Here is a 24,202-nt window from a genome sequence, read left to right as displayed (position 1 = left end):
ACCCCTGGACGATCCAGGGATAAACCTTAGGTCTAACTATGGCCTGGGATGATGTTGATGATGATATCACTCGATCCTTTCTCCCCTGACCATGCATCAGCTCTAAAGCCCTCCGGTCCAACAAGAACGCCCCAATTTTCCGTGCCCAGATGTCCCCAGGGAGCCGAAGACCGGGGCCCCCGAGGCGCCCTCGCCCTGGCCAAACTCACCCAGGCTCAGGCTGCCCGCCTTCTCGATGATCACGCCAGACATCGCTGCTCTTGGTAGAAGGGGCCACGCCGAAGCAACACCAGCAGCAGGCGAGGCGAGACGAGGAGTCGCTGCTGCTTTTGCTTTTCCTTTGCTGGGCTTTCCGGCAATTGCGCCTCCCAATAGCCGGATTGCATCAGGCTCACGCTGCCGCAAAGCGAGCCTCGTTGCTGCACGGCCGGCCCGGGCCGCCCACTCCACACGCAGCGGCAGCGCACAGGGGCGGAGAGAAGCGTCGTCAGAGATTTCGCCCAGCACCTCGCTCCACGATTCTTGGAAAGAGAAAGGGCAATGCTGAGCAGGTGTCCCCTGCCTTCCTCCCCCGCCCCTAGGACTCTCAGTTCCACAAATATTAATTAATTAATTACATTGCTGACCTGCCCAATAGCTGAAGCTCTCTGGGCAGTTCGCAACCATTAAAAGCCACAAAATCCATCACCCATCGCCAAGTAGTGATGGCCACCAATTTGGATGGGTTTAAAAGGGGGTTTGATAAATTCCTGGAGATGAAGGCTATCTATGGCTATTAGCCCTGATGGTTGTGTGCTATCTCCAGTATTCGAGGCAGTAAGCCTGAGGAACATGGGTGGGAGGGTGTTGTTGTACCATAAGGACATAAAGAAGTGCCATGCTGGCATTATATCTATTGCTTTTAAATTATATATTGTTTTAACTTGGATCATAGTTTAATTTGTTTTTAACCGTGTATTTTGTTTTATACTGTATGTTTTTATCTGTATGCCGCCCTGAGATCTTAGTGATATAATAGCACACTGGTCCCTGACCAAGGGCTGGTTGGCCACTGTGAACAGAATGATGGATTCCTGGTCTGATCCAGCATGGCAACTTCTTATGTTCTTAACATGCAATATAATATGTAAAACTACAGTATAAAAGTACAAAGCAAAATAAAACAGCAGCAATGCAGATATTTAGAATGCAACAACAGATTTAAAACAGCAGGGCTTCTTTGTTTCCATCTTGTGTTGCTTTAGAGGTGCAATCCCGCTCCACAGGGTGCTACCCGAGGTCAAGCTCACTGTACGGTGACGGATTTAGGAACAAGCCAAGTGAGCCATGGCATAGGGCCATGATGAAGGGCCCCTAAATATGTCGGAGATAACCAAGATGCATTGTAACTGAAATGGTTTGGTTTAAAATATGTTGGGAAGTCTGGTGTGACTTACAGCAGAGTTGCTTTAGATAGAGAAAGTGTGGCAACACAGCACTTGGTATCAGAGACAATAAGCACAGTCTAGAGATAGCTTTAAAAAAGTCCAACTCAACTTACTAACACCCCTAACACTGGGATGTTCCATTTCATTGCCCTTTCTCTTATAATGAAATACACTTCCCCCCTTTATTTTTATGGTACAGAGCCTCTGAATTTTAGCATGCCTTAGGGCCTAAGCATGTCTTAATCCGACCCTCTCAATGTATATTCATTAGGGTTTAACCACTGGGTGGGAAATTTCTTCAACCTGGTCCCCTCCAGATATATTGAATACAATTCCCAGCGTCCACCAGCTAGCCATGGTGGGAGCTTTGATCTAACACATCTGGAAGGGACCAGGTTGGAAAAGGCTTGGGTACAGGATTGTAGCGTCAGGGTGCCAGCCTGTGTATGTTTAGATGCCGGGGTGGGTGGGTGGTAGTTTACAGTTCCAGCATTTCTTAGCCAGCATGGCTGACTGGGGTATGTTGGGACTTGTAGGACTTCTTTTCTGTCTAAATGTACATAGGACTCTTGTTCACGCTTTGGTTATTTCTCAACTGAACTATTGTAACCTTCTCTTGACTGGACTGCCTTCCTCACACGTTAGTTCATTGGTCTCTATTCATCATTCTGCTGCTAAGAACAACTTCTTGGCTCATCGCTTTGATCATGTCACTCCACTCCTGAAATCCCTTCATTGGCTTCCCATTCACCTCAGAATCCAATATAAGCTTCTCCTGTTGACTTTCAAAGCTTGTCTCAGTCTAGCTCCTTCCTGTCTTTCTTTTCTTATTTCACATTATTGCCCTGTCCCTGCTCTTCGCTCATCGAATGTTATGTTTCTTACCCGCCCAAGGGTCTCTACTTCTCTTGCTTGTCTTCATCCATTTTCTCTCGCTGTCCCCATGCCTGGAATTTTCTTCCAGAGCATTTGCAGACCACAAGTTCAATTGTAGTTTTTAAAGCTCAGTTGAAAACTTTTTTTCCCTAAAGCTTTTAGAACTTGGTTTTGATCTAAGGTGTTAGTTTTTACTCTACCCTCTGCCCGTTTGGTGCATTCTCTTCCCCTTCTTATTTTTTTATTATGATTTTATTAGAATGTAAGCCTATGTGGCAGGGTGTTGCTATTTTATTGTTTTACTATGTACAGCACCATGTACATCAGTGGTGCTATATAAATAAATACTAGGATAGCAGCCTTAGATGTTTAATATACACTGCCCTTCTTTCGCTATCACAGGACACAGGGTGGCTGAGAACATTATAAAAATACAGATAAAATTAATAATGCCAGTCAAACAATAAGCAATACAGAAAATAGGGATGTGTGCAGCAGAGGAAAATAATCCACACAGATGTATTTATTTATTTATTTATTATATTTCTATACTGCCCAATAGCCAAAGCTTTCAGGGCATAGGATGCATGCCAGGACAGAGCATGGGGCCTTCTGCATGCAAAAAATGTGCTATGGTTCCACTCATAGCCCCTTAATCCAATTGGTCAATTATGTGCCCTAAAGTCCCTGGGATTGCAGAGCTGAAGGGAGGTACATTCAGGCCTCTACCATGGGACCAACTACTGGGAGGCTGCCTCCCAGGTAGTACATCTATTGTTAGTGTGTATGGGGGGGGGAAGCAAGTAAGGGGAGACATGATAGAGGTGTACAAAATTATGCATGGTGTGGAGAATGTGGGTAGGGAGACATCTTTCTTCCTCTCAAAATTCGAGAATCCAGTCATCCCATAAAGCGGTTCGGTGTGAGATTCAGGACAGATAAAAGGAAGTTCTTCACACAGCGAATAGTTAAACTATGGAATTCACTACCATGAGATGTGGTGATTTATGGATGGCTTTAAAAGGGGGTTGGACAAATTCATGGAGAAGAAGGCTATCAATGGCTACTAATCCTGATGGCTAAGTGCAACCTCCAATATCAGCGGCAGTAAGCCTGTATACACCAGTTGCTGGGGAACATGGGCGTTGCACCATGGGCTGTTGCACCATGTCCTGCTTTGTGGGTGCCTGGTCAATATCTGGTTGGCTACTGTGTGAACAGAATGCTGGACTAGATGGACCTTTGGTCTGATCCAGCATGGCACATCTTATGTTCTTATGTCATTGTGACCCAGGGTACAATCGTATGCATCTTTAGACAGAAACAAGGAGCTGGAGCAACTCAGCTATGGGAGGCGGTTACAACAGCTGGGATTGTTTAGCTTGGCAAAGAGGCAAGTAAGGTGAGGCAATATAGAGGTGTACAAAATTATGCACGGTGTGGAGGAAGTGGATTGGGAAAAGTGGATTTCTTCCTCTTTCATCATACTACAACTTAGCTGCGGTCATCTCATGAAGCTCATTGGTGAACATTCGGGACTGATAAAAGGAGGTACTTCTTCACATAGCACATAGTTAAACTATGGAATTAATTACAAGATGTAGCGATGGCCACCAATTTTGATGGCTTTCAAAGGGAGTTAGACAATTTTCTGGAAGAGAAGGAAATCAATGGTTACTAGTCCTGATGGCTGTGTGCTAGCTCCAGTATCAGGGGCAATTTGCCTATGTATAGCAGTTGCTGCGGAACTTAGCGGGAGGGTACACTTACACTCATATCCTGCTTGTGAGTTCCCAAACAACAGCAGACCTGCCACTGTGTGAAATGAATGCTGAACTAGAAAGACCATTGGTTTGATCCAGCATGGCTTGTCTTACATTCTTACATAACAGAGAGTGCTTGTTTTCCTCTTCCCTCTCCACTCAGTTTCCCTTTAGTGTTGTATCTATTAGATTATAAGCCTGTAAGCTGGCAGGGCCTGTCTTATCTTTTAATATCTGTATAGCATTTAGAACATTTTAGGTGGCTTCTAAGTGTTAAATAAGCACATTCAGAGTTCAAACATTTTGGAAGATCAAGGCAACAAAAATTCAATCCCCCCCCCCCCCCCGCAAAGCAATAGTTTACAACATCTTGAAGAATATTTTCTGCTAGTACAGCTATTCTGCAATCTTCTTTTTAGCAAAAAGTGCCTGTTAAGGAGAAGGCGCTGTGTGCAGAAAGGTTATTTTTCTCTCCTCTATTACCTGAAAAATGTTTTCAAGGTTATAAAAAGCAACAACACCTGTGTGTGTCTGCTGTTATAGTTTTTAGTTAAGGCAGTGGTGACCTCTAGTGGTAAAAATATAAGACTTCCCTCCAGAGAAAGAAGAGCTAGAGCAAGCATTCTCATAGCAAATGATTAAAAATAAAAATGGTTAAATTTCTTACCTCTTAACCTAGCTTGAGTCATGTTCTTTAGAAACTTGCAAAAGTTGCAGAGATTAATATAGAATATACGGCATCCGTAGAAGAAATTAGAATGTGAGCCTAACCTGACTCCCTCCATTTATGTCAGCTAAGTAGATTGTGAGCTTGACCTTTGGAAAGGCCAAGACAGAGAGCAATACTAACTGGTTTTAAATTTTGTATATTTGTTTTTAATTTTCACTGTTTTTAACCTTTGTAAAACTGCCCAGAGAGCTTTGGCTATGGGTGCAACAGCACCCTCCCACCCATGTTCCCCAGCAACTGGTGTATACAGGCTTACTGCCTCTGATATTGGAGGTAGCATCAAGACTAGTAGCCATTGATAGCCTTCTCCTCCAAGTATTTGTCCAATCCCCTTTTAAATTGGGGACTTATCACTACATCCTGTGGCAGCGAATTCCATAGTTTAACTATGCACTGTGTGAAGAAGCCCTTCCTTTTATTCTTCCTGAATCTCACCCCAATCAGCTTCATGGGATGACCCCATTGGGTTCTAGTATTATGGATACAAGGCGTTTGATGTTTTGACTTTGCCTTTAGTCAGTTTCAATTGGTATGTCAAGTTTGCTGCCTACTGTGAGATGTTAAAGACTGGCATAGAGAAATGTATTGCAGTCTAGTTTGCTTCTTTTCTTACTCAGTCTTGTTTTCTGCTCTTTTGTTCCAGAATCAATTATTGTTTACTTAGAATGATCAAACGTATGAGAATATAATAGCTTACAGTGTTATTATTGCATAGTTACAGAAACAGTCCTAATCCAAGTTTATACACATTGTACACATCAAACAAATGTTAGTCGTGGCTAATTCCCATTGAAAACAATAGAATTGGACTTCTTTACTCCTATCAGTTTCAGTGGGGATTAGTCATGGGATACAGTCGATGGATTATGCCCATAAAGCCGATGTGTTGAACATTTCCAAACCACCAGGTAGCCAAGACCCATTTAAATAATTTCTTCATAGCATCAAAAATGGTAGGACCCATGTCAAGATTAGTAATTAGCTTAGGAATCCTAATGTGGTAAGTGTAATGAATTTATCATTTATCTGCACTGACTTTTTGTTTTTATCTAAGAGCAAGGATTTTTCAAAAAGGCATAAGCATTGTCCAGCGCACTTTTAAGTGTGTGTTTGTGTGCGCGCACAAGGAGCTGCATTCGTGCTATCAGTTTAATCCTTTGGTATGGTAAAAGATTTCTGACACATTGCTCTTTAGCAGCTATCTCAGAAGTATTAAACGTATAAGCAACTGAGAGAGCGGCCCTACGGTCCCTGAGAGAATGTCCAAGAGGTGTCTATGATGTGGCTTTGTAGCCAATTCCCTCAAAACACCACAACATTGCCACAGTATAGATGCCAAGGCAACCAAGCCCGCCCCCTGCCCTAAATTTTCGCGCTTACCTTGCATGGGGGGAAAAATCACAATTGGGCTTGGATCTGCCCCCAGCAACCCCCACCACACTTAACCCAAACCATGGCTACCAAAATCAGATGGAGAAGCAACAACTAAAATTGCAGTAAAATCACACCACGAAAAGGCACAGTTTAAGGGGAAAAAGTTGGCGACTGCGTCATATAAACAAGACAGTGCCATTCTGCAGCTGCAGTAAAGAGGCCATATAGACACACAGACACACACACCCTGGGACCATACGATCCCTCTGTCCAAAGCCATATACACTGCTATGACCTAGGGAGGGGGACTCTGAATTCAAATCCCCTGTCCTTTTACAGCTGCCATGGAAAGAACCACCGGATGCTTCTTGAAGTGGCAAACATGGCCCCAGATGGAAATAAAAGGGGGCGTTTTGGTGAGTGGGGAGGGGAGAGATCAGGTTATGTGAAATCCTATGGCCACCCCAGCCCTGCCAGTGCCCCCTCTCTAGAGTGGCTCAAAGGCTTGTTTAGAGGGGAAACATTTTAAAAGAGAGGGGCAAAAATCATCTTTGTCGCTCCTTTCACCTTATTGGCAGCAGTCCGGCACAACACTGGATGCGAAAGCCTTCGTTCTAAGGGGAGTGCAATCCAATCAGCCCAGAGCTCCATGCGGGCCCAGAGCTTCTGCTCAAGGGACAAGACACCACTATGAACACATCTCTCTTTATGCACTCTGTTGCGTAGAATGGGGAAGACTTGGAAATCCGGCACTGGAAAATTCCCCTGTCCAACTGATCTATAGAGAAGTGGAGCAAGGTAAATGGCTTTCTAGCAGGCCCAATCCTCTGAAAATCACCAAACACTATGGAAATGTGTGTTGGTACATGTACACACACACACACACACACACACTTTCACTTTAATAAAACATTCAGACCAGTGAAAACACTTCTTTGACATTGAAAACTTTAAAAATTAAGTTATGAAGTATATACATAATCTTTTAACAAATAACATATTTATACTTGATAGTCAGATCGTTTAACAAATACAGTATTTACACCTGATAGTTCAGATACAAGTATATGAAGCAACCATTTCAATCAGCATGTTACAGTTGCAAATATTGCACCCCAGATTAGGAAGCCTGAAACATACAGCCAACCACTTCCTCATCTTTTAATGAGAGAAATCAAACTTTGAAGCTGAGCACAACCTTCTACCACTTATTGAAACGAAAAGCTGTAAACTTTTCCACATTTAATAATAACAACAATAAGAACATAGGAAGCTGCTTTATACTGAGTCAGACCATTGGTCCATTATTGTCAACACTGACTGGCAGTGGTTTTCCAGGTATTCAGGTAGGATGTCTTCCCAGCCTTACCTGGAGGTGCTGGGGATGGAGCCTGCCTGCAAAGGCTGTGCTCTGCCACAGCAAACTCCATGTTCCTAACAGAAGATAAATGTATATACCAAGTTATATAGTTTACCTCCAGAATTGAGGAACTATATTGTGAATATTGAACAAGATAAATTGGTATAGGCTGATTTTTTTTTGAAATGTAAACCATGTATATGTCCCAACACAAAAAAACTGTGAAGATGTAACACATGTTTTTTTAAAAAAGAACCCAAAACATTATTTTTTTACTATTAAAACATAGTGGATTTGATTAATCCTAAATGTGAACTATTCTCTTGCTCCATTTTGTGCTTTGAGTCATCTCACCCAGTGGGGAAAAATGTTTTCTTGCATTTGGTCTGCTTCATACATGATGTATTTCCTACATGGATCTCACTATGCATGTAAAATGTGCACACATCATCATGTGTTAAGAACCCGTGCATACCTATTTTGCCACATGCACATGTCGTGAAATAGACCATGTATGTTCATTTAAAGAATGATGGTGTCCACACAATGTCCTTACATTAAAATAATTCCCATATAAGAAACATTTTACATGAGGATCACCCCATAGCAAGTCAGTTATTAAATTGCCAGCTACCTCAATAAAGACAAAGCAAGTAAATCAACACATCCCCAAAGAAAATATGACAAAAATAAACCTTTCACTGATTTAATACCTGTTCGCTTTTTCTTAAACAGATCCAAAGACCACGAAAAGGTTCAGGTACAAAATGTGATGCTAGGGAAAAGCCACAGTCCACCACATCCTGCTTCCATACAAGTGCCATTCATTTCAGATGATTTCCCTCCCAGTGCTCAAGAATGCCCATGAGTCTACATGGCAAACTAGCAGTGCTTCTTGGATGGCACCTAATTTCTCTAGAAGGAGCTTAATCCAATTAAGAGCTTTAAAATTATTTACTTTTCCCCATCCAAATCCCTGAAAATTACAAAATCATGCTGCAATGGATGATGATAACTCCTGCTTGGTGAATTATGTTCTGAATGCTTACAAAGCAAAATTCACAACTAAGTAAAAACGAAAAAAAAATCTTTGGTTATCTAAAAGTCAGTGTTATAGCTGAATAAATTAATGGAACAAAGTGGCACAGATAATTGTTTTGCTTTTCAGCTGTTCATCTTTGGTGTTGAGACATGAAATGTCAGTAAAAATGTATTTCATGAGCATAATAAAAAGATTTAAAGTTCTAAGTACTATTTTAAAAAAAAACACCTTACAATTGTTGGGCTTTAAGTCCATGAATTATTTATATCCTTCAATTTCACGCGGAACAAATATTTATATAAGGATCAAGATTTACAAACACCATTCAGTTCTTCAGTTCAGTAGTACCAAACCAGGTGGCTTGGAGAGGAAAAATTAGACTGTCTTCAAATCTGAAAAAAGGATTCCTGAGTCTTTCATAAAAAAATAAAAACTTTGTGCAACTGATTTTTTTTAAAAAAATCCCACTTCCTGTAGGACACACAGGAAGTCATCAGCTGGCTCCTTCAGCTTTTCTGACTTCTGCCAAATTGTTGCCAAGTACTGCACTTAACGAAGCTCGTCTCTTGCGAATGATCCGACCAGAAGCAATCAAGTCAGCATATCCTCGCTGATGAGAGAAGGCATAAGCAGAACGACGGGTTGATACCCCACGACGGAAGACACTTTGCCTTCGCTTCCACTTTTCTTCTTCAGCCTTATACTTCTTACGATTCTTCTGAATCTTTAAATGAGAAAGACGTACCACAGGTCAAAAATTAGGGGATTAAAAAGGGACTCACTGGCTATTGACAGAAAGCAAGTGAAGTCCTTTGAACACCTGAAATGTGCTATAAGTCGTGAACTTTCTTCTCTAAGGGTCATCAGACGAGATTTTTATTGTACGCTTACTACTGCTCACTTACGGATGTTCACACGTCCTTTAGACATCGTCATCCGCTTCCCACATGCCTCCTGCTCCTTCCGCTCATTTTTCCGTTGCAAAATAGACCCCTTTTAATCTGTCTTTTTTAAAAAAACAAAAACAAAACCAGAATATGCTGCCATTTCCTGCTGTTTGCAGGAAAAGTGGCACAATAAAACAGCCCCTGAATGGGCCATGTGGTCATTGCTGCTTTCTCTTTCTCCATGTAAAGAGACTATCGCTATTGTGGGACAGCCGCAGGAGGCCATAGCAACGGTAGGGAAATGTGAAAATCCACCTGTCTGATGACGCTCTCTGTGATATGGTGCTTTATTACTGTGTTTTAGGAATGAGGTTTCTCCGTCCGCCCCAGCCTTGTTTTTCCTTATACTTTTTCAAAAATGTGTTTGGTTCAAATGTTTTTTTAAAACCTGTTTTCTTTAAAAAGCAGGCCACCGTTTTGTATCACAAATCGCTTTGGAAACTTTTCTGCCTCCAAAAGTGTTTTGCCATATAGCATTGCAGTGGTTGCAGCACAGGAGAACAGAATCCCAGCTTCTGTTCTTTGGATTCTGTTTGATGAGGACAGAAACCTGCTATCAGTCCTATTTTCCCATAGCTGCTGTGCACCAAACCAAGATAAATTAAATTCATCTGATTTTATTTAATGCTGTGTATTATACTTTTCATGCTTATACATTCGTGGCTTTGTGGGGGAGCTGAACACTTATAGTTTTTCTTCCAACCCTGGTCCCAGCTGAGCACCTCAGGCGACCTCCCGTCTCGTCCCTCTTTCCAGGAAAAGAGAAAGCAGATATCTTTAAGAAATCAGCTTTAACAACCAAACTTCCACAAAATAGCAAAAAAGCTGTAATGCATTGAAAGTCTAACCAAAGTTCTGGTATGAACTTTTGAAGGCAACACATAGAGTTAGGTAGCCTATGAAATCTCACATCACAGTGTCTGCATGTGCACTTCATGATAAACCAGGGTTTGTCATGGTAGGAACAAGCATAGGCAACCCTCTTTTCCTCCAATGCAGCCACGAAGAGATCAGAATATTTTGTTTCCGTTTCAGATTAACCTCAGTTTGTTGTATTGGCCAAACCCCAAACTGTGGTTAAACTGAACTATGCTTTGTTGAAACAATCCAGCTTCATAACCCATGGTTTGAATCACAGTTTGTCTGGTTCAGATGACATTCGAAAACGTGAGTGAACGCTTTTGAACTCATCCTTTTGGGTACACTGGAGAAGGAAAGAGATTGAGGGAGAAATCCCTAAGATTTATCTTGCTAGTGATAGCAAGGGAATCTCTGCGGTTTCTCTTGCTAGTGCTGGCAAGGGAATCTCATGCTTTCAATCTCTCATCAGAGATCGCTAGCAAGGAAAAGGGAGCTCTTCTTGCACCCCTGCTATAATTAAAGAATACAAGCACTCTTGTAACTTGATACTCTACAACTTAATCTGTTCCAGGCCTCTCTTTTCTGCATACCTTATCACTTTTTGAAGGACAAATAGTCATAGTCAAGAAACGGAGTGCGACCACAGGGAGCAAGCAAAACGCCACCGATAATATTATCGTCAACCAGATATAAGGCTGCCGAAGTGCGTTTGGAGCAGTACCTGGAAAGGAGACAAAACAATACTGTATGCTACTAGTGTCGTGGTGTTCTCAAAAGCCAATAGAGAAAGTAAACATGCTTGTGATGCACAGTGGTTATGATACAAATCACTGGCTAAGCATGCCTTGAGGGACTGGTGGTAGTTTACATTTTGAGAAGTAACCTGCTGATCATCAACAAAAACCTCCATTAATAACACTAACATGCCTGCAGCTGCCCAATGGTCACTAGTGTATATACAACATATGAAGCTGCCTTATATAAAGTCAGACCAATGGTCTGTCTATCCCAATATGGTTTGGTTTGGCTGGCAGCACATTTTTCTCAGCACTGCAAGTTGATAACTCTGAAACTGAGATTCCAGGGACTGAAGCTGGTAACATCTGCATGCAGAGCATGTGCTCCACCATGAAGCCATGTGGTTCTTACTCATCTCTTCTTGTCCCACCAGAATGTCTATACAGCTGACCAAGAGTCCAACTCCTGCGATGCCTTTTTTTAAAAAAACGTTTTACTACAATTTAAATAAAAACAAACATGCACTTTTATCTCCTAAGTAAATACATATGCATGAGCCAAATACTAAATCAAATGCAAACCTTCAAGGTTATTAATAACAACTCCGTTAAAGCTGTTAATATATGTTATGTTGTTTCCAACGTTCTTCTGTTGTCTTATGGTCTCTGCCTGCGATATGCTGTCAGTTTGATCAAACCTCGACAATACCAGCAGTATGGAGAATCCAATAAATCGTGTAGTAGCTCTATGGTTTGCTTGCATCTAGGCTGTATAAACTCAGGCTTGCGGGCCAAATCCAACCCTTTGGGGATCCCTAGATGGCCAAGCCCTCTTCCCAAGGAACAGGCCTTAGCTCTGTGTGATAAAGCACTTGCTTGGCATGCAGACAATCCCCAGTTCGAACCTTGGCTTCTCCAGGTAGGGAGAGGAAAGAATCTTGCCTGAAACCCTGGAGAACCACTGCCAGTCAGTGTCGACAATACTGGGCTAGATGGATCAATGGTCTCATGCAGTATAAGGCAGCTTCCTATGTTCCTTTGTTCCCCAGACTCCACTCCTTTTCCCATTTTTCCATCTGGAGCTTTCCCGGGTTTTACACATTTTCCACCACTGTAAAAGTGTCTCTCCTAAAGCTTAGTTACCGTCAGTAAGAGCGTTAAGCATTTTTTATTTTTTGTATTTTGTCCTAATCCTGTTTTGCCTCCAGCCCCATCTGCCAATGGAATGCAGTCCCAAGAGCTTCTCCAAAATGGCTCCCGGCTGAAAGCTCTTCAACACACCTGGCTTACATGCTGAATCTCACCGTCCCTCCCTACCAAGCCCAAGCTATTACGATTTGTTTCTTATAAAATTTGCTAGGGTGCACAATGCAATGTTTTTAGATACTAATACGACTGCAGCTAGAGAAAAATAATCAGTACTGACCTGTAAATTGAAAGGCAGAAGGAAAAAGGACATGTATCCCAGAACTGTGTAGATCAAACATAATACCAAAGTAAAGTGCAATACTCCCAAATATTGAGAACGCGTTAACAAAGGTCCAGTAAGATGTATCCAGACCCATCTACAAGAAAAATCAGAAATAAAGTTAGAGTCACAAGGTTGTTTTGTTTATTTATCTATTGTTATTTTTTGTAAGATTATGGAAGATACTATATTAAGGACTGAAAAGGGAAGGGAAATGGGATAGAAGCCATATGCTTCCAGATAAGGGTGAAGAAGAGCTTTGCCCAAATAATTCCTACTTTTCCCCACTTATGTTCAAGCTCTTTTTCAGGCTGACACCTTCTGAGAAGATAGACAAGGAGGTATTTTCTCATCCCTCCTGTCCCAGGGGAAAGCCAGCTTCATTGACCCTTGATCATCTTGCTTTTCCCTACATCACTCAATGGCTGGGTCTGGACTATCACAGCGGGGAGGGGAGCCATCATGCCACTCACATGGCCACCATTTGCATATTCTCCTGCGATGCAGTGGGGGTTGGTGCGTCATGTGAACCCTGCATGTGGTGCAGCAGCGGTTACTTCGTACCCACCCTAAAACCCACGACGTGCAGTAGAGGTTATGGGATGGCTGTTAAACTGCACCCCATGCTGGGTTCACAAGGCACATCAACCCTCACTGCATTATGAGAGATTATGTAAATGGAAGTCATGCACGGGTGGCAGAAGGAACCACAATGGTTCCTTCTCCTGCTGTGATCATCTGAACCAGGAGAGTTTCTCCCACCAACATTCTGCCGCTCCCACATCAGACTTTCCAGGTTTGCTTCCAAGGCTGATGAGTGTCTCTCTTGCTCAGAGGACAGTATCGCACAACACGCTAACCCACACTCAGTGGTTGAGCGTGGGTTGCTGTTGAACTGTGGGTTAGCATGTTGTCTGAACCCAGGACATTTTCCGCATGGTGGCTTGTTAACCGTGCAGTGTGGCTTGTTAACATCCTGAACAACCCAACAACAAACCATAGGTTCTCAAGGTGGTTTGTTTGAGAAAAGTAAACATTCACACACATCTAAAAGTAATTGTGCCATTTTATCATTTGTTGATAAAATGGCACAATTTGTGCCAGTACACATAGTAAGATAGAAACTTTGTTCTAGGACAGTCATATAACGGACAGAACAATAAATAATAGTCTTAGTCCTCTATGCAACCGCCTCCATAGATATACAATCTATCCCTAAAGGAATGTGATAAGCAGTTGGCATCTGCTGGAACCCAAGTACAGTACTGTGAAGGCTTTTTCCAGCTACAGAAAAGTGATATTCTGTAGATACTTTGCAGTTTGGCGATCAGGTACACAGTGTCATTGAATCTGGATGATCAAATTGTCCATCTCAAAAATGTGCTTTGAGAAAAGAAAATGGAGATCATGATAATTATGGTACTTGCCTGAAAATTTACTGCAATTATGAGAGACGAGGCTGCTGTGACAGCAAAGGACTGGTAATCTGAGGGTGCTTCTCCATCTTGCCCCATGGTTTGTAGATAAGCACCGTATGGTACGAAGAAAATAACCAGTGATGTTATAACACCATGCAGGAGGCTTATGAAGAACTTCTTGTAGTTAAAAAGCAAGTCTTTCTGTCCCGATAGATACAAGGCAGGAAACCGTATGCTCAGCTTGTCACTCACATCCTTAATTCAAGAAATTATTACAACATTATAATACAGGTTTTGTTTTTTAATCTTGCAAAATACTCTACAACATCATGCATCCCCTCAGCAAAACTGCAATATCAACCATTTTGCAGATGGGAAAGAGTCCATTTAGAATAGTTCTCAGCCAGAGAAGCAAAGAACAAAATTAGTTTCATATGCAAAATATCTGCAGCCATTTCAAAAGAGAAAAAAAGACATAATGGCTTATCTTTCTGCTTTGAACAATGGCAGGTCACACCCATGCTGTCTGGTAAGAGTTCTGCATTCACTGGAAATCTTGCATACACCCAGACTATGGAATCAGAAACCTTCGCACCGCTCACGCATAGGTTTCCTCCCTATGTACATCTGCATCAACACATGGATGTTCATGTGACGCGGTCAATAGCATGCACACTGCTAGGGGTGTGTACAGCAGACTCACTCCTGCAGTCATCACATGACCGTATAAGGCATGAACAGGGCTCCAAAATTGCACCGATTTACTAGGACAGTACTCTAGAATAGAGGTGCCAAAATTTGCCCATTAATCTTATGCTGGTGTTGCCATTGGGGAAAACAAAAAATGCCCCAGGAAATGAAACAACAAAAGAAAAATGATGATTAGCTCCCATACTGTAGGGGCCAGGAAAGCCTCTCTTAGGAGGGCATTCCACAACCAATGCGCCGAAACTGGAAAGGTCTTTTCCTTAGTAACTACCTGCCTCATTTCATTTGCTGATCACATATTGTGCTCTCTGCTTCGCCTTGCTTCCTTTGTATTCAGGTGTACACAGGTACGGGGTTCCAAGAAGAGAAAGGAACCTGAGTTCAATCGATATGTCTGGATATAATATATCTGTGCCACCCAGGATCATATGCCACCCAGAATGCTGCAGCTCGGCTGTTGTCTGGAGCTGCCCCTTTCCAGCATGTAACTGCTCTGCTGAGGGAACTGCACTGGCTGCCTATTCGCTACCAGGCCAGGTTTAAGGTTCTTGTGTACAAAGCCCTGAACAACTTGGGACCAGGATACCTGAGAAGGTGCCTTCTTCCCTACCAACTTGCCTGGTCACTGAGGTCATCTGAGGGTCTGCTCCTGGTGATCCCACTTAGATCCATCCTCTGATTGGAGTCCACCAGGGGAAGAGCCTTCACTGTGGTGGCTCCCCTCCTGTGGAATTCCCTGCCTCTGGAGGTCAGGCAGGCGCCAACTTTGTACTCCTTTCGGCACCTCCTGAAAACATCTTTATTCCAGGAAGCCTTTCCTTAATGTCCAGCCTTGAGTCACTGTATTTGCTTCTTTTAAAATCTGTTTTAAGTATTTTATTGTTTTTTTCTATTTTATCTTGTACACTGCTCTGAAATTTTCAATGGGGAGTGGTATATATTGTAGATAAATAAATAATATGTCTACTTCCTATGCTAGCAGAGGTGTGGCAAAAAGGTGAAAAGTGACATGATTGATACATGCTTTTGCCCAATACGAATAGAGAGCCATAGGGAAGTGGATTTGCAGCACAAAGGATATTATGAAGAAACAGAATTCAGGGCTGTTGTTTCGATGGAATCATGAGGAAAGACTTGTTGGATCAGACCATGGGCCCATCTAGTCCAGTACTCTATTCACACAGTGGCCAACCAGCTGTTGACCAGGAACCCAAAAGCAGGACATGAGTGCAACAACACCCTTCCACACATGTTCCCCAACAACTGGTGTATATAGGCTTACTGCTGGATACTTAAATCTCATTTTTTTAAATACTATTTTTATTGATTTTCAAGTAAGGACAAATACAATAAACACACAGAGTAAAAGAATGATTTATTGGTATATACCTGGTCAAGCAACCCAACAAGAAGAACTGGAAGGCTGGAATATAATACATTGAAGAGTGTGATGAACCAATCTTCATAAGCTGTCTGTAATTTAAAAAGCAACAACCAGTTATAACTTTTTTCATCCAAATGTAAGACAGAATTATCAAACAAATCAATAGTAAAGTGTTAGAAAATTATACTGTTTGGGGGTGTTAAAGACATTTTAAAAATTCTCCAGATGTTTCCTATTGCCACCAGCACTTACCAATATTGCAGGATGCCTCAGGGTAGCCTTATAATAGAAATGATTTGCTTGTGGCTGCAGTGTGGAGTGACGCATGGGAGCAAGGATTATGTGTAGGTTGAAGTGGATTAAAAATGTCAACTTTATCGGTTACAGCTCACAGAGTTTGGCATGGTGAAAGACAGGTGTGGGGGACCTCTTTCAGGCCATGGGCCAAATTCAGATTCGGAGAATTTCTGTGTGTGTGTTCACGTGCGCATGCATTCCACTGGTGGGTAAAAGCTGTGGGGGATGGATATATATATATATATATATATATATATATATATATATATATATCAGCAAAGACTGGCAAACAAATGGAGGAAAAGGTGTTCCAGGAGCAAGCCCCCATTACGGAGAGGACCTTGCTCTTCATTGCCACCCCAGCCACCTTAATTCAGGGAGATGTGACACTGAGCAGGACTTCTCAAGATGATCTCAAAAGTCAGGGAGGAACAAGAAGCCCTTCAGGAATCCTTGTCTCAGGCCACTTAGGGCTTTAAAAGTTAAAACCAGGATATCGAATTGTGCCTGAAATGAATAGGCAACCAGTGTAGTTTTTTACGAACTGACAAGACTACATTTCCTAATGTTTGAGCCAGTTAGCAACCTAACTGCTGGACAATTTGAACCCACTGTAGTTTCTGTAGTCTTCAAAGGAAGCCCTAAAACTGCAGTAATCAATTCCAGATGTTATTAGGGTATGGATGACTGCTGGTCTCATTTTTTACCCAACAGCCACAGCAAGTGAATCAACTAATGCTATTTTTAAAAAACACTACAAACCAGATACCTGAGCATCCATCCATAAAGCTAGATCTAATAACACTTCCAAGCTACTTTTACAGCACAATTACAGAACACATGTGTCACAGAGTAAAACTTTGTAAATATTATCCAATGCTGACATTCTGGTTACTAACAATTTGAGTTATCTTCATAACCTTTTATTTCTTACCTGAGCAGAGTAGCCATTGAAGAAGGAGTACCAAAAGTGAACTAATGTAAATGCAAAGTTTTTGTAGAAGAAGTACCGAAGGAACTTGCACATCCTTATGTACGACCATCGGCCATGGACAAGCAACAACCTTTGGAGGAATCTGAACTGGCCAAAAGAATAGTCACTAGACATGACTGCTTGCATCCCTTCATGTCCACTTATTCCAACACCAATGTGAGCAGCTAGAACAATAACAAAAAAACGTACCCTCATGAATTACCTACTTTGAAGAAACAGTATGGAAGAAGTTAATATTCACACAATAGGAACTAAGATTATGGCTGTGTTCGGATGCCACTGCCACAGTCAACGGTGGGTTAGTAGTCAACTCACAGTTGGTTATTTTGTGGGTACTTCACACACAATCAGAGAAATAACCAACCGTGAGCAATTCATTCAAACCCAGTCTATGTGTCATATAGGGTTCATATTGTTTTATAGACCAATCACCTCTTTTACTCTGCTGTGTTTCAGTGTATGTGAAACACAGAATGTTTTGTTACCTTTCTGGTATTAAATTCTGACTTAAGTGCATTGTGTAATTAAGATGAAGCTCAGAGGCAAAAGAAAGAGAAAAGTAAACCATAATACTAGGAGTGTGTAGCAATCCATGGGCAAACTGAGTCAAGAAAAGAATTTGCAGCAAAAACAACAACAAATAAAACACCCTTACTGCTGCAAGAATTAAGCTTTTAGGCCCAAGATTGCCCCAAGGGACTTGGCTACATTTTTCAGCAAGATAAATTCAAATGCAATGGAGGTTAAGAGCTGAGGTTAGTCTTCCTGTCATGCATCAGTTCTTCTCCAATGCAGGCCAAATGTCATATTCATAATAAAGTTTACAAAGACAAAGTTACATGAATTTACTCTTTTTCCTGCTTCCATAGATCTGTTAACAAGAATAGGGTTGTGTTTTTCTGTTTTTGCAAATGGCAGAGGGAAAGAAGGAAGGAACACAGAAGTTGGAATTAGATGGTGAAGAGAGAACTACAGCAAGGAAAGGCATAGAAGCTATGGGATACTGAAAAAGAACTGTACATACTCCACCCCATTCTAATGACTACAATTCTATCCCAACAACTCTGGTTTATGAGTTACATATAATGTCGTTAATGTATTTATAAGCTTTGTTTCTGCAGCAATGAAGCCTTGAGACCCACTGCCAAGTCTGAAATGAATAGAAGGCTGGCAGTAGAGTTTCATTTCTTTATCATGAAGCCAGGAAAGAAGCAGGAACTCCATGGCTGTTTTAGAAAACGATATAAAAACATTCCTTGGAATTTAGAAACTTATCTTAACAGAACCTAGACATGCAATGATGTGTTTTCTTACTGCCCCGACCTATAAGTCAGACTTCCCCAATCTGCAGCCTTCCTGATGTGTTGGACTATAATTCCCATCACCCACAGCCAACATTTACTGTGCTGACTGGGGCAGATGGAAACTGTAGTCCAACACATCTGCAGAGCATCAGGTTGGGGAGGGTTGCCGTGAGTGCTTACACATTTAGAAGAAGTGTAGCTACAACTGTATGAGCACCTTGTTCCACAATCTGCATGAGAATAACAGAACAAGGCACTGGCCATGGTAGAACCTGGGAAACATACGAAACTGCCTTATACTGAGTCAGACCATTGGTCCATCTAGCCCAGTATTGTTGACACTGACTGGCAGTAGCAGCTCTCCATACTTTCAGACAAGATTCTTTCCTTGCCTGACCTGGAAAAGCCGGGGATTGAACCTGGGACCTTCTGCATGCAAAGCATGTGCTGTAGCACACTGAGCTATGGCCCTTCACCTACAGAACATCCCATGTCTTGTCCCTGGCATTTCCAGCTAAAAGGTTTTCACAGTTAGCAGGGCTCAGAAAGACTCTGCCTAGATTTGGAGAGCCACACTTAGAATAGACAATACTGGACTGACTGTATATAAGGCATTTATTTATTTATTTATTTATTTTATTACATTTATATACCGCCTCACAGCCGAAGCTCTCTGGGCGGTTTACAACAATTAAAAATAGTAAACATTAAAAGTGTACAAAATTTAACAAACATAAAAAACAGTATAAAAACAACAGTATCCATTTAAAAACAACAATCTTGGGGTCCATTAAAAACAAACTTAACGTTGTTAAATGCTGTTAAAATGCCTGGGAGAAAAGTCTTGACCTGGCGCCGAAAAGATAACAATGTTGGTGCCAGGCGAGCTTCATCAGGGAGATCATTCCACAGTCGGGGGGGGCAACCACTGAAAAGTCCCTCTCCCTTGTTCCCATCCTCCGAGCTTCCCTCAGAGTAGGCACTCGGAGGAAGACCTTAGATGTTTGCAGTAAGCTCACAAGAAGAGAAGGGATTTTCATGCATGACTTACTTTTAATCATATTTACATCATTGGCACCATCTCCAATGGCCAAGGTTATGGCCTTCTTGTATTTTTTCACCAGCTCAACCACCATGGCTTTCTGTTTGGGTGTTACTCGACAGCAAATCACGGCGCTGCATTCACACGCTAAGTCAACAAAGTTCCGCTGCTGCTGCTCCTTGTTTAGGTCTGCTCTTCTTTTACTCTCCATCTGTTTTTGTTTTTCTTCTATTGTTTTTGGAAACTTCAGTTTCAGGAGTTTCTTTTTCTTCTTTTTCTTCTCCAAGAGAATTTCATTCTGTAAGAAAGATTCTTCTCTTTATACGTTGAATATCTAGCAGATGTCATGAGCGTGCAATTAATCGCTCATGTAGAGGCCTTTCTCTCTGCCCACCACCATCAGAGGCACATTTGGTGGGGACATGAGAAAGGGCCTTCTTGGTGGCTGCTCCCAGGCTTTGAACCTCCCTGGTAAGGGAGGCTAGGTTGCCTCCATCTTTGTTGTACCTCCACCAACAGGCAAATGAATTTTTATTCAGACAGACTTCTAGCATCTACATTGATTTGCTGCTGAAGTGGTTTGTAATTTAGTGGGCGGTGTTATTCTGTTTTATTGATGTATTCTTACTGGAAGTGCCCTTAACTGATGAGTTTTAATGCTTTAATTTATCACTCAGTTATTTTATTTATATTTTATTGTTAGCTGCTTTGAGTAGTATTTTTAGTGGAAAGGTGGAATATAAATTTAATAAACAATTAAAATAAATAGATAGTACGTGGCCTGTGAGGACCAGGTGCTGATCTATCCTAGTTTGCTGCATTCTTAGGCTCAGTTCAGACAATACATTTCTTAACAGTGGTTTTAGAACTCCGAAGTGGAGTTTTAACCCCATTGAGAAATGTGTTGTCTGGCGGGAAAACGCCACACAATGGTGGAGGTTTTTTTTGGAAAACACTCCACACAGAATATCTACATTGTGCAGAGGAAAGTTCCTGCACAACCGTTGTGTTGTGTGGTAGGTTCCATGGAGTTTTCCATTGCGTTGCGTAGCCTTTTCCCATTGGCTACAGAGTTCCCTGGCAAGAGCAGTGAAAGGAGCAAGTGCCACTCTAGGAAATCAGCCAAGATTGGGTTTTTTGCAGCAATTGCTGATGGGATACCATCAGGAGGACTGAGGGACAAGAGAGAGGGCAGAGGAACTGTCAATCAAACATCACAATGGATTTTACTCAACTCCACAGATGCCCACAGTCACACAACAGTGGAGTTCGAACATGTTGTGTGGGGAGTATCCCCTAAAGACTCAACCATTGAGTGGGGTTTTCATACTGCGTTGACTTCCGTGTTGTCTGAACTGAGCCTTAGACTTCTATGTGCTCTTATCTGTTGCAGGCAATTCTCACACAAAGTAGCAGAGTGACCACTCTGTACTTACCAGCCATGAGCCAGTGATGATTAGGGCACGGTTTCTATCTGGCTCAAAAAAGGGTTCATTGGCTCCTTGGGATGAATTTATGTTAAGTCCACTTCTGTTCTTCTGGTTTTCCATCCTCATTTGCAGAAGAGCACTGAGGAGGTGGAGGAGGGCAGAGTGAAAACCAAAGAGTCATCACATAAAATACAGCTATTTAATCATTCCAAATGTAGCTATTAAAGACGTCTAAGAAAACAATTAATCACGAGGATTTAGCAGGAAGGCCATGTGCAATTCAAGACATGCAATCAAGAATCTGACAACATATTTCAAATTGATCTCAGTGGCACTGCATTCTTCGAGAAACCAAGCTTGTAATGCTGGCTGCAGGCTTTGTTAAAGCGTTCTGTCTTGTGAAATTGTGAAATCTCTTGATTTTCATCATGTGCCCAAACAAGAAATTCCAGGTGTTGCACCTGAAACTGCACACAAACAGAAAACATCGATCTGAGAAGCTATAGCTGCTCTAATGCAGAGAAGTGATGGGTTCTTCCACAAGTCTCTTCCACCCTAAAATCCACTTTCCCTGACACTGGGGCTCCGGGATGTTTATTTATCAAGTCATGTGGAAGACACCAGCTAAGGGAACAAAACCATCTCCAGGCTCAGAGGGCTACCTATGTATTATTATTATTATTTATTTATTTATTTATTTATATAGCACCATCAATGTACATGGTGCTGTACAGAGTAAAACAGTAAATAGCAAGACCCTGCCGCATAGGGGTCTTTATTACATTCTAATAAAACCATAATAAAACAATAAGGAGGGGAAGTGAATGCACCAAACAGGCACAGGGTAGGGTAAAACTAGCAGTATAAAGTCAGAACAAAATCCAGAGTGGCACTACCTCATATATTGTAGTGGACTTCAATACAACATATCAGTAAAAGTTTGCCACCATTGTTTTATAAATTGTCATCCATCAATACTTAAGAATCCCTTGGAATCATTCTTCTTAGTTCATTGCCCTACCACCAACATAAGGTATTCATTCATTCAACCGATATGCAGGCGATGAGATGTGCGTGATACAGAACTCCAAAACAAAACAAATGAACACCAGTAGCGCATCCAGTTAATAAATTTGTAAGTTTAAAAATGTAAAATCAGATTTTAAAGTGTGATTTATATATACATTTTAAATATATATGTACACACATATTTTTAAATCTATAAATTAAAATAAATAAACATATACATTTATAAACTGGTGGTCATTTGTTTTGTTTTGGAGTCTATTTATTCATTCCTCGCCTACATTTATATCCCACCCTTCCCATGATAAGCTCAAAGGAGCATTATCCCATTTTATGCTCATGGTAGATTAGGCCAAGAAAGTGTAACTGGCCCATCATCACCCAAAGAGCATCATCCTGGATTTGAACCTGGTGTCTTTTGGTACATGTTCAACACTTTAGCCCTGAGATAGCCAATCTTACTTCTGTTGAGGGCTACATTTTCTCATGTATGGTCTGTTGGGGGACGCATGCTGGCAATTGGTCATGCCAAAGCCAGCAGTGAGTGGGTCACCCCGTTTCTCTTTCTGTCACTCCCTTTTCTCCCTCCCTCTCCCTTCCTACCCATTGGGCTGCCAAGACAAGGAAAGACAGCTTTTTCCAGAGGTCTGAACTGATCTCTGGATCAGGGCTTTTGAAATTAGGCCAAGGGGCCACATGAAATTAAGCTGCCCACCCCTGCTCTAACCTGTATCCCAAAGTGCTGGGTTGGCTTTTAACTTGCACTAAATATTAAAAGGCAATTCTCTCCATCAGATCCAACCATTTTCAATAGGTTGCCAAAAGGAACTGTTTCAACAGAAAGAATGGTAGCAAGATGCGCAAGAAAAACAGCAAGTGTTCCTTCCCTGCAGAAACAGGCTTTCTTTTTACCTGATGTCTTCTCCATAGCAGACAGTAGTTTCGTCTGTTAAGAGTTCACAAGAAAACCCGATATTTTCAGCAGTTTCTGAAAGAAGAAGATGCTGTGTTAGGTTGTTTCCTCGTTATCTGATACACGCATGCAAACACCATGCTTACGCAACAGTTCAGTAAACAAAAGAAACAAAACGGAAAAGCAAAACCCTAAAATACATTTATCATATATAAATACAGACACACTTAGGGTAAATAAAAAGCAGCTATTTATAAATGTCACCTTTTTTGTCGCCTGTCAACACCCAGATCTTAATATCTGCCTTTGCCAGTTTGGATATGGTTTCTGGAACCCCATCCTGTAGCTTGTCTTCAATTGCTGTGGCGCCCAAAAGCTGTAGATTATTAAAACAACAGGCATGTTTAGTGTGATAAAGTGACTGACAGACCATATTGGCTTATACAACCTATCCAAACTACCAACTACTAAAGCTGGTTTATCCTGAAGTCCTGTGAGAGAAAACACTGCTGGATAGAAGTGATTGAGGGTGAATCCGCACGTCGTTCTGAGATCGCTTCTAAGCGACCCCAGTGCGACGTGAAAGCGATCGTGTACCTGGCCTTTGGAAGAGCTGACGAAGAGACGTCCTTCGCGCCGCCACCACCCAACTCCCTCCTCGCCGGCTGGGACGGAGAGCTCGGGGGAAGAAGGCGGGGTGGAGAGCTTCTTCCGCTCTCAACCCCGCCTTCTTCAGCTGAGCTCTCCTCGCTGGTCGGTGAGGAGGTCTGCGGGTGGCGGCGGCGGCGGGAAGGACGTCTCTTTGTCGGCTCTTCCAAAGGCCAGGTACACGATCGCTTTCACGCCACACTCGGGTCGCTTAGAAGCGATCTCAGAACGACGTGCGGATTCCCCCTGATAGTATTATTGAGGGATTATTTTTTAGATTTACATCCTGACTTTCCTTCAAGGAATTCATGGAAATGTGCTCATTTTATCCTGGCAACGAGGCTAAGAGAGCATTAATGGTCAGCAAGCGAGCTTCGTGGCTAAGTGAGGAGTTGAACCTTTGTCACTTCAGTCCTAATCTGACACCCTTAACCCAACCTTCCTAAACCTGGT

The 24,202-nt window shown here is 42.0% G+C and overlaps 2 protein-coding genes across 2 annotated transcripts in view; both read right to left on the bottom strand.

The window, feature by feature from the left end:
* Nucleotides 1–433, bottom strand: part of NARS1 (asparaginyl-tRNA synthetase 1) — a 35,967-nt gene extending 35,534 nt beyond the window's left edge. Inside the window, exon 1 of the mRNA XM_063128212.1 lies at nt 210–433. Within this exon, the coding sequence (XP_062984282.1) occupies nt 210–252 (43 nt within the window). The 5' untranslated portion in view covers nt 253–433. The remainder of the gene's footprint in view (nt 1–209) is intronic.
* An 8,535-nt stretch (nt 434–8,968) lies between these two features.
* Nucleotides 8,969–24,202, bottom strand: part of ATP8B1 (ATPase phospholipid transporting 8B1) — a 39,892-nt gene continuing 24,658 nt past the window's right edge. The window contains exons 18-27 of the mRNA XM_063128692.1: nt 23,366–23,477; nt 23,101–23,176; nt 21,169–21,301; nt 19,742–20,030; nt 17,327–17,550; nt 16,101–16,184; nt 14,013–14,258; nt 12,544–12,682; nt 10,971–11,101; nt 8,969–9,296 (exon numbers count right to left, since the gene is read on the bottom strand). Of these exons, the coding sequence (XP_062984762.1) occupies nt 9,066–9,296; nt 10,971–11,101; nt 12,544–12,682; nt 14,013–14,258; nt 16,101–16,184; nt 17,327–17,550; nt 19,742–20,030; nt 21,169–21,301; nt 23,101–23,176; nt 23,366–23,477 (1,665 nt within the window). The 3' untranslated portion in view covers nt 8,969–9,065. The remainder of the gene's footprint in view (nt 9,297–10,970; nt 11,102–12,543; nt 12,683–14,012; nt 14,259–16,100; nt 16,185–17,326; nt 17,551–19,741; nt 20,031–21,168; nt 21,302–23,100; nt 23,177–23,365; nt 23,478–24,202) is intronic.

This window comes from Elgaria multicarinata, chromosome 6 (genome assembly GCF_023053635.1).
Source record: "Elgaria multicarinata webbii isolate HBS135686 ecotype San Diego chromosome 6, rElgMul1.1.pri, whole genome shotgun sequence".
Taxonomy (NCBI): Eukaryota; Metazoa; Chordata; class Lepidosauria; order Squamata; family Anguidae; genus Elgaria; species Elgaria multicarinata.
Note: the sequence above shows the minus strand (reverse complement) of the source record. Positions and strands in the feature narration are given on the sequence as shown.